This window comes from Hippoglossus hippoglossus, chromosome 12 (genome assembly GCF_009819705.1).
Source record: "Hippoglossus hippoglossus isolate fHipHip1 chromosome 12, fHipHip1.pri, whole genome shotgun sequence".
NCBI lineage: Eukaryota > Metazoa > Chordata > Actinopteri > Pleuronectiformes > Pleuronectidae > Hippoglossus > Hippoglossus hippoglossus.
In genome coordinates, this window is record NC_047162.1 from 17,332,511 (window position 1) to 17,346,734 (window position 14,224).

Here is a 14,224-nt window from a genome sequence, read left to right on the forward strand (position 1 = left end):
TAGATAATAACTTGTTCCCATAATATAGTAACTTGTGTGCACAGGAATACAATATATCATCTTTTAGGACTTTAAAAAGTGAGACTTTAGTTTAAATTAAACGTTTTTTTTTAATGTAAACGTCACTAAAACAATCTCAATGACTTCAAACCATCCAGGTAGAAGGTGAGTGTTTTGGCCGTTTTGATTTAATAATGTCCCTCGTCTCCCTCCGTCGCCTCTGAGCGGACCGCGCATGCGCAGAGAGGCCGCGGCCGCAGCACATTCCCCCCTCGCTTCTCTTCTTCGTCTCTTTTTCCCCCCGGAGTCGAACGATCCACGGGCGCCACGAGCCGCTGTTGCCTTGTACACGGATCGCGAGAATAAATGTTCGAGTGTTTCCCTCGACAGCCTCCAAGAAGAAGCGACGCTGCGCCCGCGGAGCTGCTGCGAACACCGTGAGTAGCGCCGCATGTTCGATTCCCCTCATTGTTTGAATGGAGGGCCGCTCCGTTGGCAGCTCTGCACATTTGTCAACAGCATCGTTTTGATTTTTTTTTTTTTTTTTTTTTTACAAACCAGTGAAACGCTCTCACGCCAGTTAGCCTCCGGTATAAAAACCAGTGAAACCAACATGGAGCTTGTGTGTATCTCTTTATCACCCGGGAGCTAAAGATGCTAAAGGCTGCAGCAGCGGAGGCACGTTACGCTGTTAGCATCACTTTGAGTCGAGCAGCTCTGCTTCAGCTTCTGTTCGACGCCTCGTTTCTCACATTTATTACATTTAATTATTAATTATTAAATTAATTATAACAAAAACATGTCAAATAAACAAACACCATTAGCGAGCGACCGTGTGAAACGTCTCTGTTTACTTCTGTTCACCAGCAACAAGGCCGAGTAGCTGCTAGCAAGCTACAGCTAGCTGACAGCTACATGTACAGCCCGTCCGGGGGGGTGGGGGGGAGGCAGCTTAACACGTCACGAATTTTAAAACCATGTAATTATATAAAATAAACATCTGCATCATTCATCACGGTGCAGATGTCAGATTTAATCCAATACAAGTAAGTACAGGTTTATCTCGACTGGCTACGTGGCTGTGAACCAGTGTTTACACCATTAGCATGATTAGCTAACACATAAAGATAACAACAAGTTAGTGTCAAATCGATTAGATCATCAAATCTGCAATGAAAATCTTATATTTATACATTAAAGAGATACCAGTGTCTAATTATTATTATTATGGACACCAACTAATACAAAATCAATCCGTGTAATTGCAGATTCAGTAAATATTAATGTGTCACTCAGGTTTTACTTTATACTTTACGTCAGTTTTTTCTCTCATGTCACTCTACTTATACTATCTGCACGGTTTCAGTGAATAGAAAATAACTTTTTGCACATCTGTGTCATTGCACATCATAATATATCCTTATATTTATGTGCAAACAGTTTTTCTACTTGCTCCCGCACTGTACTCTACTTTATAACATTTCCATACACACCACTACAGTGAAATTGGTATATAATGGACATACTCTTTTTTAAATATTTTTTATTATGACCTGGCTGCTGCTGTAACTACTGAATCCCCCCCCTGTGAGTGGATCAATAAAGTTTGATCTTATCTTCATCGTCTGCCTCTTCTCTGGTCTCAGGATTGTGCTCAGTCGTCGCCTGTTCCCTCACCATGGCAACAGAAGACAAGAAACCAGAGACTGATACCAAACCTCCGGTGGTGCCGTCGGCGTCCGCCAGTCAAAGCAAGGTTTGGATCTGTTTCAGTGTGTTTTCACTGTTTCCCCCCACAGCCTTCCATTCTTTAAACTGTACTCATCAGCTTATTGTTGGTATTCGGAGGCAGGGTTCAGGAAATGTGTGGAGGTGGGACGTTGGGGAAATAAATATTTGGGCACTTAACACATCGGGGGGGAGATTTTTAAATGTCATGTTTTGTTTTCATTTGCAGTCTGCACCTGCCAAGCCAAACTACAGCCTGAAATTCACATTAGCCGGACACACTAAAGCTGTCTCCTCGGTCAAATTCAGTCCCAGCGGAGAGTGGCTCGCCAGCTCCTGTGAGTCATGTTTCCTTCAAGCCACTTTATGAGCCAGAGTAAATTAGGCCTGTGACTAATTCTACTGATCAACTGTTATGTCATTCTTTTCATATTTGCTTTGTCTTCACAGCGGCTGATAAACTCATAAAAATCTGGGGGGCGTACGACGGCAAGTTTGAGAAAACCATATCTGGACATAAACTTGTGAGTTTAACAGGTTCTTACCTTCACTGCTGCAGTGGTCATGGTTTTTTGTTTCTGTTTTGAAAGGGGGGATCATAGTTGTGGTCAGTTTTTTGGTGTTCAGTTCCAAACCTCTGGTCAAATCAGAGCCTTCAGTGTCGTGTGACTAATTATTTCCCATGAATCCACAGGGAATATCGGATGTGGCCTGGTCCTCTGACTCCAACCTCCTGGTGTCTGCGTCAGACGACAAAACCCTGAAGATCTGGGACGTCAGCTCGGTAAGAGATGTGCAGATGTGGAGAAACAATTGTGTGTAAAACTGGAATCGCAATGTTGCCTAAAGTAAGACCAGCGTGTGTGTGTGTGTGTTGAAGTGTTGTGTGTTATTACACATTCATGACTTATCCCAGGGGAATTCATGCCCACGTTTTAGATTCATATCTGTGGTTTCTGCAAAGTTAAATATTTATGTCCCCATTAAATCTGCAGTGACTTCCCCCGTGTTAAGTGAAGATGGTCTAATTGTTCTCGTGTGTTGCCGGGAGAGAATGTGACATTTCCTCTATGTTTTTTGAATCCAGGGAAAATGCCTTAAAACTCTAAAAGGTCACAGCAACTACGTCTTCTGCTGCAACTTCAACCCCCAGTCCAACCTTATCGTGTCAGGATCGGTGAGTAAGACGCTTTTCGCCCGAAACCAGCGAAAAAATGGAAACCAGATGTTAGACCGTTTCGACTTTGGAGAGAAATTCTGTTTGGTGGTGAAGAAAATAAACAGGAGACCATTTCTTTTGCCTTTTAGTTTGATGAGAGTGTCAGGATATGGGACGTGAAGACTGGGAAGTGTTTGAAAACATTGCCGGCTCATTCGGATCCTGTCTCTGCTGTAAGTTTTCATTTAAAAACTTCTGGACGTCAGTGAAATGTTGTAAAGATTGAAACGGTGTCACTGATGTGATGATGTGTTCTCAGGTTCACTTCAACAGAGACGGCTCCCTGATCGTGTCCAGTAGCTACGACGGCCTTTGGTGAGAACACACTGGATCATCTCGCCCCCACGAACCTCAAGATAGTCACAACCATTAAAGATTATATATTTACCTTAAACTATAGTTGTGTTAGACATTGTGTTACCTACTAACTACCTTAACAACAGCATATTGAATGTTTTTGTCTTTTAAACATTAACAGCCGAATCTGGGACACAGCATCAGGCCAGTGTTTAAAGACGCTCATAGGTAAGATCATCTAATATCTGCAGCACGTTTAGGCCTCGTTCGATTCCCCTCGACCAATCCAATGAACCCCTGCTCTCTGTCTTTTGGTTTGTTTTAGATGACGACAACCCCCCTGTGTCGTTTGTGAAGTTTTCTCCCAACGGGAAATACATCCTGGCTGCTACACTGGACAAGTGAGTTTTAATAAATCTACTTTTTCTGTTTCACAAGTCGTCTTCATGTTGGTCCTACTATATTTGTTTACACATTTCACCAGCAGGGGGCAGTATAACTCTAAAATACACTTTCCTCAGTTACAGTTTTATGTAAAAAAAAAAAAAAATTAAACTATTTCTGATTTCATCTCATTTTATATTATATTTGTGTTTATTTTCAGCACGCTGAAGCTGTGGGACTACAGCAAAGGAAAGGTAATGAATTACATCATTCTATCGTCATGTTTTGAGTCTGGTCTTATATATTAATGTATGTAATGATCTGGTTAACCTGATAAAGTTATTTATAATTATTTGTATCACTTGGTATTTGTTTTATAGGAGATACACTGACACATGGTTTTCTGATGGCCATATTTCTGACAGTTAAATACTTCTTCCTTCTTTTCAGTGTTTGAAAACGTACACGGGCCATAAAAACGAGAAGTACTGCATATTTGCCAATTTCTCCGTCACAGGTGGAAAGGTAAGAGCCGTCGTTCCTGCACAGTTTTAGGTATTTAAGTATCAGTGACGGTGTTTAGGTCGCTGATGTTTTGCAGATGAACTCTTTAACGTTTAACGGCGGCCGCTCTCTTACAGTGGATCGTGTCGGGCTCGGAGGACAACATGGTTTATATCTGGAACCTGCAGACGAAGGAGATCGTGCAGAAGCTCCAGGGCCACACAGGTACAGTAAAAACTCAACTTCTCTACTTTCACAGCTGACGTTTGTGGCTGTGTGTCAATATAGTAAATTTCCCTTTCGTCTTTTCTCTCGCCAGACGTCGTCATCTCGACCGCCTGCCACCCGACAGAGAACATCATCGCGTCTGCGGCTTTAGAAAACGACAAAACCATCAAGCTATGGAAAAGCGACTGCTAAGCCCTCTTGGATCTTTTTGGGATCCCTCATTCACTCAAGTCTCTTTCTGTCTTCCCCCCCCCCCCTTCCTTCCCTACATTTTGATGTAAAAGGACTTTTTATTCTAACGGAGAGCTCCTGCTGGATGTAGCAGGTAACGAAATTCAGCACGGCGAGCCAAGCGGTGAGACAGTGGACACGTACGAGATATTTCACCGGTCACATTTCACACATGCCAGATTTGCGTTGCCTCGTGAGGGAAATGGTCGACTTTTGTTAAACTTTACATCAACGCTCTTGTTCTTCAGTATTTTTTTTTTTTTTTTTTTTTTAAAACCCTGCATTAACCTTGATGTTCTTGATTCATACAAACTCCCACATTCGCTGACGTTTCTGCTGTTGTACAATAAATGTAACGGTCATTTGGACTTTTAGTATCATTTATTTTGCCTTTTATTTTTTTATTTGTCTAACTTTGTAGAATCAAAATTACTTTGAGGTGACGGACACGGAGCTTTAAGTAAAAAACAAAGGCATCCAAGGCCCTTTTATCTTTTATTACAAATCTTTTATTTCCCTTTATATTAAACGTCACATCTCAAGTTAGCGCTCTGCTTTACTGAGATATCATTTCAACAGTTTCTCTAAATTCTGTTTTGATTATTCAGGCAACAACCAGACCTTTTACTTTGAAACCTGGAAAGAACACAAACAAAAAATGCCTCAAGAAACAATGAAGTCACTTAAAACATCTTAATATTTAATTTATCGGTCCCTTAAGTGAGATCCCTCCTCTTCAAACACACAATTCCCTATTTTTAAGTTTACCACAGTGACCAAGTGCAGTTATTTTGTGTTGTAGGATTTTGTACATATTACACTTGTGTTGTGATTTCTTTTAGCTGTCTTTGTTTTGTTTCTTTATAAGTTCTGCTCCTCGTTTAGCTCGTAGTTCTGCACATGAAGCCGACGGCCTCTTGTTCTTCAGTTACCTGGATCTTTTGTGGAATACGTTTTTTTTTCACACCTGACAGCAACAACCTTCAACTTAATAAAACCAGTTTTTGTATGTTTCATGTCACTGAGTCCGTGAGTGAAAGCATTTTTTTGGGATCTGTAACAGAATCAACGGGCAGCAGCCGATTGTCACTTTTAAGTTTTTTTTAATAACTTTTTTTTCAGTCCATGAAAGAACATTAGAGAACAACCCACAAAGAACAGATGACAAAATTCCACCTCCTTTTTTCGAAAAATAGACAAAAATATAATGAAAGAAGACATTCCCATCTTGCAGCGACAGATTTGAAAATGGCGAAGTAAAAGGCGACACAGCTACCGAGGCGCCGGCGTCGAGTGTTCCTCTCGTTTTCTACCAGAAAAAGTTCTCTTGCCTCGTCGAATAAGCTTTTTCCACAACGTATACAACAGCCCACAGAAGAAAAGGCAAAGAACAGAGCACATAAGCGAGGGATAAAATTACCTTTGTACAAAAATAGATCTTTTTTCCAAGTGTTTTTTTTTTTCTTTCACTTTTTTTACTTGAACATTTTTACCGTCTATGCAACGAAAGAAGCAGTGATTGTGTCACGAGCTCAGCTTTTTCCTGATTACACTGTTTGAACACTGAATTGCCAAGCAACACACATTTCGGAGTTTTTTTTTTAAAGACTTTGAAACCTTTTTTTGTTTTGTTTTCTCTCTTTCATTGTTTTTTTTCTCGTTGAGGTCCCACAAACTGCTGAGGAGCTGGTTCCATTCTGCTGGTTGATCAAGATTTAAGATTCTTTAATGAACTCAAGGTCGAGATGCACACAAAAAAAACACACCCCTCAGATGTTTGTGGAGAAAAAACACAAACTCTTGAGTTGAAGAAAACACGGCGCCGAGCAGTTTGGTCTGAAAGACTCGTCCTCCCTCCCTCCTCTCTCGCTCTCTCCCAATCAACAGATCTGTTGATATATATTTATAAATATATACACATATACATATTAACAAAATATAGCTTTATGTTATAAAGCATTCATGTGGGTGATCGTTTCTGTGTCTCGTCGGAGAAGATCCTTGTCCGTCCGTGTTCCTGCAAAAGGAGTTGAGCTCCCACGTCGTTATGGCTTAAGATACCTGTGGTAACCGGTCACAGTAAAGTCAGAGCAGGACACTGCATCACAACAGAGAGAGCACGAGGAGATGCTTCCTCGAGTCGGGTCAAAAAACACAAACTTGCTTTACAAATCCTTTTACTCGATTACCTCCGCCAAGGATTTCATGTTTTCACCCCTGTACGTTGGTTTGTTGTCCTCAAGTTCGGCCTGTATCGCTGGATCACAAGGCCAAAGCACAACTGAGAGTTATGTCCCTAACATCTGCCGGTAGTTGGTAACTTGCATTTTGCAGAAGAGCTTCAAACGTACAAGAGATATTCTCCATCTTGTCCCATATGCTAAAATACAAGGATGCAGTGTAGAGTCGGGGAAGAACCCGTTCAATCTTAGTGCTGTTTCAGATCAGGGGGCAGATCCAGGAATGTGTGTTTTCACTTTCTTTAACATTACGAGATCAGTTATGTAGAATGTGAGGGGACGGTTGGGCCTTGGCGGAGGCGTGGGATCTCCTGAGTGCTTCTCATTAAAATCTGCTTTTCTCTAAAAGGTACAAATCGAACCTGGTCTCACAGAAAAAAAAAAAGCTCTTTTCACCAAACTGCTTATTTTTCTTAAACAAACAATAATCATTTCCCAGAATATAAATACTGTAAACTGAGCTCGAGCTGGCAGTCAATACTGTCACCTGGATAATTAGTCATAACACAGACCGTCCATTATTTTTTTTTAAACTGTCGATTCAGAATAAAAACAACGAGCCAAGAGATCATCACTCAAGTTATTGCTACTTTTTTTTCCGGTTTCGTCTGATCGATGATAATAACACTGTGAGAAAAGTGCCGTCTCTGCGTCTGACTACTTGTAGAAAAAAATTCAAGTAATGTTGCAGCGCCGCGTCTCTTCCACTAGAGAGCGCTCACAGCTCCTTGAATCGGTGCCACCTCTCTCTCTCTCCCTCTCTCTCTCTCTCTCTCCTGTCCAAACTGCTCGGAGACTGAAGGTAAAATGTTGTAATCCCGCTTGAAGCCGACAGTATCTGACATTTCAAAGCTGCCATCTGAACCGGCTCGGAGCTTTTTCCGTTTTCCTTCACAAGGAAAAAGATCATCGGACGTCTGGGGGATCGGTTTCTCAGAGGAGGATTAACGGGGCCCTTTGCCGGTGCCCGTCTGTGAAACCGGCCCCTGGACACATGGTCAGCGCCTCTGTGGAGTCCTGAGGGGGGCGGCAGAGTTTGGACTTTTTTCCCAAACTTTCTGTATTTCGACTTTATTTGAGATTCGTGACGTTGACAAATTGTGGGAAAAAAACAGTAATAAACTTGGGGGGCGGGTCACAAGCCGACAACTGGCCAATCACAGCTTCACTTCACTTTAACGTGACGCTTTAACTGCTTTAAATGAAAGCGGCCATTTAATGAAGGTGTCGACGTTAAAGCAGCGAACAAAACTTGAGATAGAAAATATCAGGCACGTGGAATAATGACGGAAAAAGTTTTTTGTTATTGTGATTGAATTTTAAAATGTAATTATTATTTAATTAGGAAAAAGTAGAACCTTTAATTGGAAAATTTAGCTTTTTGGCTTTTGAGATTAAATTTGAAAATGCAAATCTAATTCATATTTTAGGTTTTTCAAATTATATTTTGACTGATACCAAAAAAAGTGATTATTGACGCGGCGCTCTCAAGACTCCATACCCTCGCTCACACCATGAACTGATGGGAAAGTGGTAAAAACTGATTCTTTACTCTGCGTTTATCTAAACGTGCCCTTAAACTCCACCGTTCCATTAAAACCGAGGGTTACTCGCTGTTTCTTTGCGATGAGATCACTTAAGGCTGAATTCACCAGAACATCTGAATCGTGTGGAAAATCACCTGCACTACATTTCTACTCCCGTCCAGGTGAATGATCCTCGTGGACCCACAGCTCACAGACACGCTCTAAAAAGGACTCAGCCGTACGCACATGCACCCGCCCTGTGGACAATCTTTGGAAATGCACTCGATGCATAGATTTGCAGCAGCTGCAGCGTTGAAAAGAAAAGAACAAGCAGAGAAAATGAAAAAAGCAGAATATGGGCGTAAAGCATGTTTATACACGACATGGAGACATTTTCTTTTTAAAAATTTCAGTTCATCTTGAATAACACTTGGTTGTCCAGAGAAGTGCAGAGAGAGTGACTGTGCGTGTCCCTCTGAGGAGGACGAGAACCGGGGACGTTCCTGATTGGGCCCGGGCCAAACTCCGCCCCCAGAGGTCGATTGCGTCGACGTCAGCTCTCCGACTCGGAACCCGACTCCGCTGTCATGAGGTTAAGTGCCAAGTAAGAAACAAATAAACAAAACAAAAATAAAAACAAAAGATGGCTCTGCTGCAACAACACACACTCTTTCCCGCCTCCTGCAAACGGTTAAACGACGAAGTGAAGGTCCGAGGATGGAAACAGAGGTAATCTGTGTGCATTGTTGTTGTTAAAAATGAAAACTGAACACAACGTCAATACTGTGAATGGTTGTAACTTTCTGTACAGGTAAATATGAGGTTTTTCAAGGAGCTGACGCCTGCTGCTCTGAGCAGAGGTTCTTCTGAGGGTGGAAGTGTGAATGGTGAGAGCTGAGATTTCTCGTGTGAAATGGAGGTCGGACGAGAGACGAAGAAGGAGCTCGAGCGGCCGATGAAAACGATATATTCCAACGCAGATGAGACGGCGAGCTCACTTTTTTCCAGCCGTGTCAGTTTGTTGCGATCAGATTCCGGTGAACTGGTGAAAACGAGGATGACACCAGGAGTTGCTCCAAGGTTTCTGCACCGGCTGGTTCCAGAGCTTCCACTGAGGCCCGTTAGCAGCCAGCGTTTTTTCCTATGTGCAGAAAGAACAGTGCAGATTGTACGTAACGAGCTTCATCGATCAGGACGTGGACCGACAGGCTGATGATTGGACTGACGCGTCGTCCTCCCCGATGTTGCACAGTGCTAACAGAGTAAGACATGGTTGTATTGGTTGGAATTGGGCAGAGACCTGAGGTTTTTTTTGAACACTTGCAGTCCTGTTGACCCGCCTCCACTCCAGAAAGCTCACACTTAGAGAAAAATAACAACAACAAAAAACCCAACAGCTAGTGCAAGACCTGATGTGTTCAGTCGAGTCAGGCGGGAGCAGACGGACCCCCCCCCGCAGTCTCTTCCCGCCGCCGTCCCTCCCCCCGGAGTAAGTTCAGCCCTGAGTCCAGAGAGGGCTCAAGTGTTGACGGCCCGAGTCTCTCCCAGTCCACGATTGTCCCGATCACAACGCTGAGTGTCCAAATGTGACATCATCACAGTTTATCCCCCCCCCCGGTATACGTGGGTGTCTGATGGTCTCTGCTTCTTCTCATCAAGGTGTAGGATCAGACAAGATGAAAACGATGGCTCAATACTTTTTCCTCCTCTGTCCGTCCTCATTTCAGTCCTCTGATGACACTCGTGTTTGTCGTGTGATTTTTTTATTCCATATATATATTTCTTATTTATAATATTTTTTACAAAGTATAAAACAGACCCGCAGACGTGACGATGTCATTGTTTTCAAAACGACGGGGGGGGGGGGGGGGGGGGGGGGGGGGGCGGCGGCGGCGGAGGAGGGGAGACAGGCAGGAGACAGGTTCTCCAAAATCCAAAATAGTCACGTGATCCGTCCCTCGCTGGAGATGGGATTCTTAAAAAAGAGAGGAGGAACCCTGCTCCTGGTCCAGGGGTGGTGGGTGAGGCAGGGGGAGGAGGCGGAGGAGGAGGAGGAGAGGGCGGGGGGGGGGAGGGCTCGACCATCGACGCCATTATGTCATTTGATGCGGCGCTTCTAGCATCTCCATGAGGAAGGTGTCGATGGGCGTGTCCCCGATGAGCTTGAAGAAGAACAGGTGCTCCAGACACTTGAGGCCGATGGAGCGCAGCGCCGGTAACCGCAGCAACAGCTTGGCGAACCTGTCACAACACGAGAGACAAAGTGAGACAGGAAGGAAGGAGACGATTCCACAACTACAAACTACACAAACTACACAACACGGACACACACTGCATGAAGTTCACTGTAATGTGAAGAAGCCCCGCCTCCTCCATGTGAGCGGATGGGACATAGAAACAACTTCAAAGTTGAATAAATACTTCTCAAAGATGGTGTCTGTCATTTTAGATTCTTATCACCCAGATGTTTGTTCATATTTCCTCTAGGTTTGGTTTTAATTTGTTGTTTAACTCTATAAAAACTGGATGAAACATAATGATTGACAGCTGAGACTGACTCGTGATTGGTCGACAGCACGTATGGGCGGAACCTCGATGGTGCAGCTCTTGTATTCAGGATATTTTAGCTTTATTTTTGTACAACGGGAGGAAGTGTGAAGACAAGTAGTTCATCTTTATATAAAGTCATAAAATCTGTCATTCCAGATGTGTACAGATGCTCAGGGACAATATTGATCGATTTAAAATTAAAAACATTTGATTTTTGTTATAATTCATCGTCTATGACTCCTGACCTTGTTAAATATCTTCTGTTTTTATCTGATGTCTTAAAATAGCACAGCGTGACCTTCTCTTTTTTTTCATTTACGCTTCGTTAACATTTCTGTGAATGAAACTCGTCCACAAACTCCTCACGAACAGCTGGCGTTCATCGGGCTGAAATAATCAATTCACGGGCAGGTTTGCACAGCGCGGAGAGTCTGGTGACTACAAGCCGACCTGACGGGGAAACATTCAGGGCAAGAGAACAAAATGTTCCTGCACGATGCCGACTTTATTTAATTCAGACCTTTAAAACTTATTTTAATTCAAATATTCTCCTTAATTCAGTGGTTCTGCTCAGGGTCTGGTTCTGCTCAGGGTCTGGTTCTGTGCAGGACCGTCTCTGTGTTCGTCCTCGTACCTGCCGGGCTGCTCGGGGTACTTCTGTTTGCAGTAGGCCTCTAATGACGCGTAGACTTTCTCTCTCAGGGCTTCGACCTCGCCTGGGTTCGACAAACCTTTGGAGTCTGTTGGAGACACAAAACTAAAATTACACAACAACAACAACAACAACAACAACAACAACAACAACAATCTATAGCCTGTCTGTAGGAAGTTATAGAAAGATTCCTCTTCACGCTGTTATGATCCAGTGCCTTGCTGAAGGGCACCTCGCAGGACTCGCTTACAAGATGAGCTTTGACCTCTCGGTCTCGTCGTGGACGTGTGTCGCCACATTCTGGGTTCGTCCAATTAGGAGCGCGAATTCAAAGCTGCGCTAATTTCGGCCTCAGTGGACGACTCATCTTCGATTAACCACACAAACACGTCAGCGGTTAACATTTCTCGTGAACAAAAGCTTTTACGCAGCTGAGTCGACAGTGAATGAGCATTTTGTTGTCAAAGGCTGCACTGGATCACACAGTGTGGGAAAGGAGAGGACTGAGGGCCTTTTTAGCCCTTTAGCCTCGGAGTCCGCCCCCCCCCCCCCATGTTTGTGAAGCACTTTGTAAACTTGTCTTTGTTCAGTGCTATATAAATAAAGTTGTATTATTATTAGTATACAGCGTGTTATAAAATCTAATATTGTTTAAAAAGAACTACAACACACAGAGATATTAAAAACTATCAAACTAATAATACAGCTCAATGGAAGCAGCGTTAAATGAACGTAACATAATTAAGATCTAAATGTATTTAATATGTAATATTTGTATTTAAGACTTTTTACAGCCTAAAATCCAGATCAATACATGTTAAGACCTTTGAGTTGACCTCAGTGCCACGCAGAGGTTGGACCGTGTCGGTTTCCACAAACAAGTGTCAGCTCCTCAAAACAAATCCAAATTTAGGCTCAAAGAAAACAAAGTACAAGTCAAACTCCAGGTCCCACTTCTCATGTTACACTAATGAGGTCAAGCTGAGTCACCACGATCCAAAACCTGAGGAGATCCTCCACCGTCCGGCTCCTGAGATCTTTGAAAAGTGGACGAGGCCTTTATTTAACAAAGGTCCACATGTTGCTGCAGGGAGGAGGTCGATGAGGCTTCAGACGTGATCTGCAAACTTTCTACAGATGTTTTAGGTTCTTTCTTTCTCCTCCTGTGATTCGATTTTTTAAAACAAACTCAAGCTGCGTCACAAGAGGAAGCAACACTTTCTTAAAGTCCTACTTCAAGCCTTCTGGGAGGAGAGGGTTTGATTCTCCATATATATCCAGAGCTTGTGTTGAGGATCACTTTAGGCTTAATGAGTCATATTCTATTCTTAGTAATATCATCTGTTTTTACCTCATTATAACTGAGCTACAGCTCACAAAGACCTTGTGTTGTTTGGTGTTTACCTGCTGATTCTTGTGCTTTAAAGAATAAAACACAGATCTGTGGTGTATACACACAGCCTTTTAACACCACAGCGAATGAAAGCACACATACTGTTCAGTGATAGTTACCTGGATTGAAAAGGACTATAGCTCGAAGGCACCCCAGTTCTGTCTTATCCATCTGCATGTCCCTCATCTTAGACACCAGCTCTGTGAGCACTCTGCACAGAAGACGGGAGAAAACACAACAACACTCAGAGATTCAGCTCATTTGGAGTTAGACAGAAGAAAATACTTCCAAGTGTGTGTTTTTAATCCTTTACTGGCTACCGGCCTGTTTTCATGTTATATCACAGAACCAAACAAGCGCCAGAAAAGTTAAGATCACAGGAAACCATTTGCGTCTAATTGGTACATTTCTTTATCCAGATCTAGACGGAGACATTAAAAATGTGTTTTAACTGCGATCCAGCTCAGATCTATTTAAAGACAAATAACACACACACGCACACACACACACGCGCGTGTACTCCCAGCCCACATAGGCACAGTTAGATCAGTGGAAAAGTTTACAAGGCTGCAAAGTAATTATATTTAGTACATGGTTTTCATAAAGGGGAAAGCCGCAGAGTAAACACACGCTGTAATCGAACACCAGTACTCCCACTGTCTGCGTGTGACATCACTGGGGTGGGGGGGGGAGTGGCGGCTCTCGAACTCCTCACCCCTCTTTGACTCGGTCACACCCTCTCCCCGGCGCTCTGTATTTCCCCTCTTCCTCCGTCCCCCGTCCCCCCCCCCCCCCCCCCCCTCCCCCCTCTCAGATAGTAAAGTCAATTGTGGCCCGTTGCTCATTCTAATTCAATTTGGCTCCGAGGAAGAACAACAGGCCTGGAAAAAAGAAAGAGAGAGAGAGAGAGAGAGAGAGAGAAAGAGGAAAAGAGAAGACTCAAGTGTTTAAGCTAATCAGGCTCTTCATTTGTATGGCGAAGAGAGAGGGGAGTAGATAAAAGAACATTATCGGTCCTCTGTATCTTAATGCTCGCCACAGTTAACGCAGAGACGGAACATGTCCTGGAGGCGGCGAACGCCAACGAGCGAGCGCTGGTGACGAGAGGAGCGGGAGAGGAAGAGGAGGAGAAGAAGAAGAGGCAGATACGCAGAGATAGGCTGCGGCGGGCGAGGATGTGATGACGGCACCTGTTACTGCCAAGTCTCTCAGTTTGCTCGTGTCTTTTTATAACTTTCCCAAACTGTGTATTTCAGACGCAAGTGAGATTTC

General features: G+C 43.4%; 2 protein-coding genes across 7 annotated transcripts in view; one reads left to right on the plus strand and one right to left on the minus strand.

The window, feature by feature from the left end:
* Positions 1–221: 221 nt before the first annotated feature.
* On the plus strand, positions 222–5,612 carry wdr5 (WD repeat domain 5). The gene is made up of 14 exons (XM_034601848.1): positions 222–437; positions 1,647–1,756; positions 1,958–2,066; positions 2,179–2,252; positions 2,423–2,512; positions 2,816–2,905; positions 3,037–3,120; positions 3,207–3,262; positions 3,426–3,472; positions 3,570–3,645; positions 3,849–3,882; positions 4,079–4,153; positions 4,270–4,357; positions 4,452–5,612. The coding sequence occupies exons 1-14, from the start codon at positions 236–238 to the stop codon at positions 4,550–4,552; spliced, it is 1,236 nt and encodes a 411-aa protein (XP_034457739.1). The 5' UTR covers positions 222–235; the 3' UTR covers positions 4,553–5,612.
* Positions 5,613–7,720: 2,108 nt separating this feature from the next.
* Positions 7,721–14,224, minus strand: part of rxraa (retinoid X receptor, alpha a) — a 98,780-nt gene continuing 92,276 nt past the window's right edge. For all 6 annotated transcript variants that reach the window (XM_034601846.1, XM_034601843.1, XM_034601842.1 and 3 more), the window contains exons 9-12: positions 13,072–13,163; positions 11,542–11,647; positions 7,826–10,598; positions 7,721–7,786 (exon numbers count right to left, since the gene is read on the minus strand). In XM_034601846.1, coding sequence (XP_034457737.1) covers positions 10,451–10,598; positions 11,542–11,647; positions 13,072–13,163 — 346 coding nt within the window. In that variant the 3' untranslated portion in view covers positions 7,721–7,786; positions 7,826–10,450. The remainder of the gene's footprint in view (positions 7,787–7,825; positions 10,599–11,541; positions 11,648–13,071; positions 13,164–14,224) is intronic.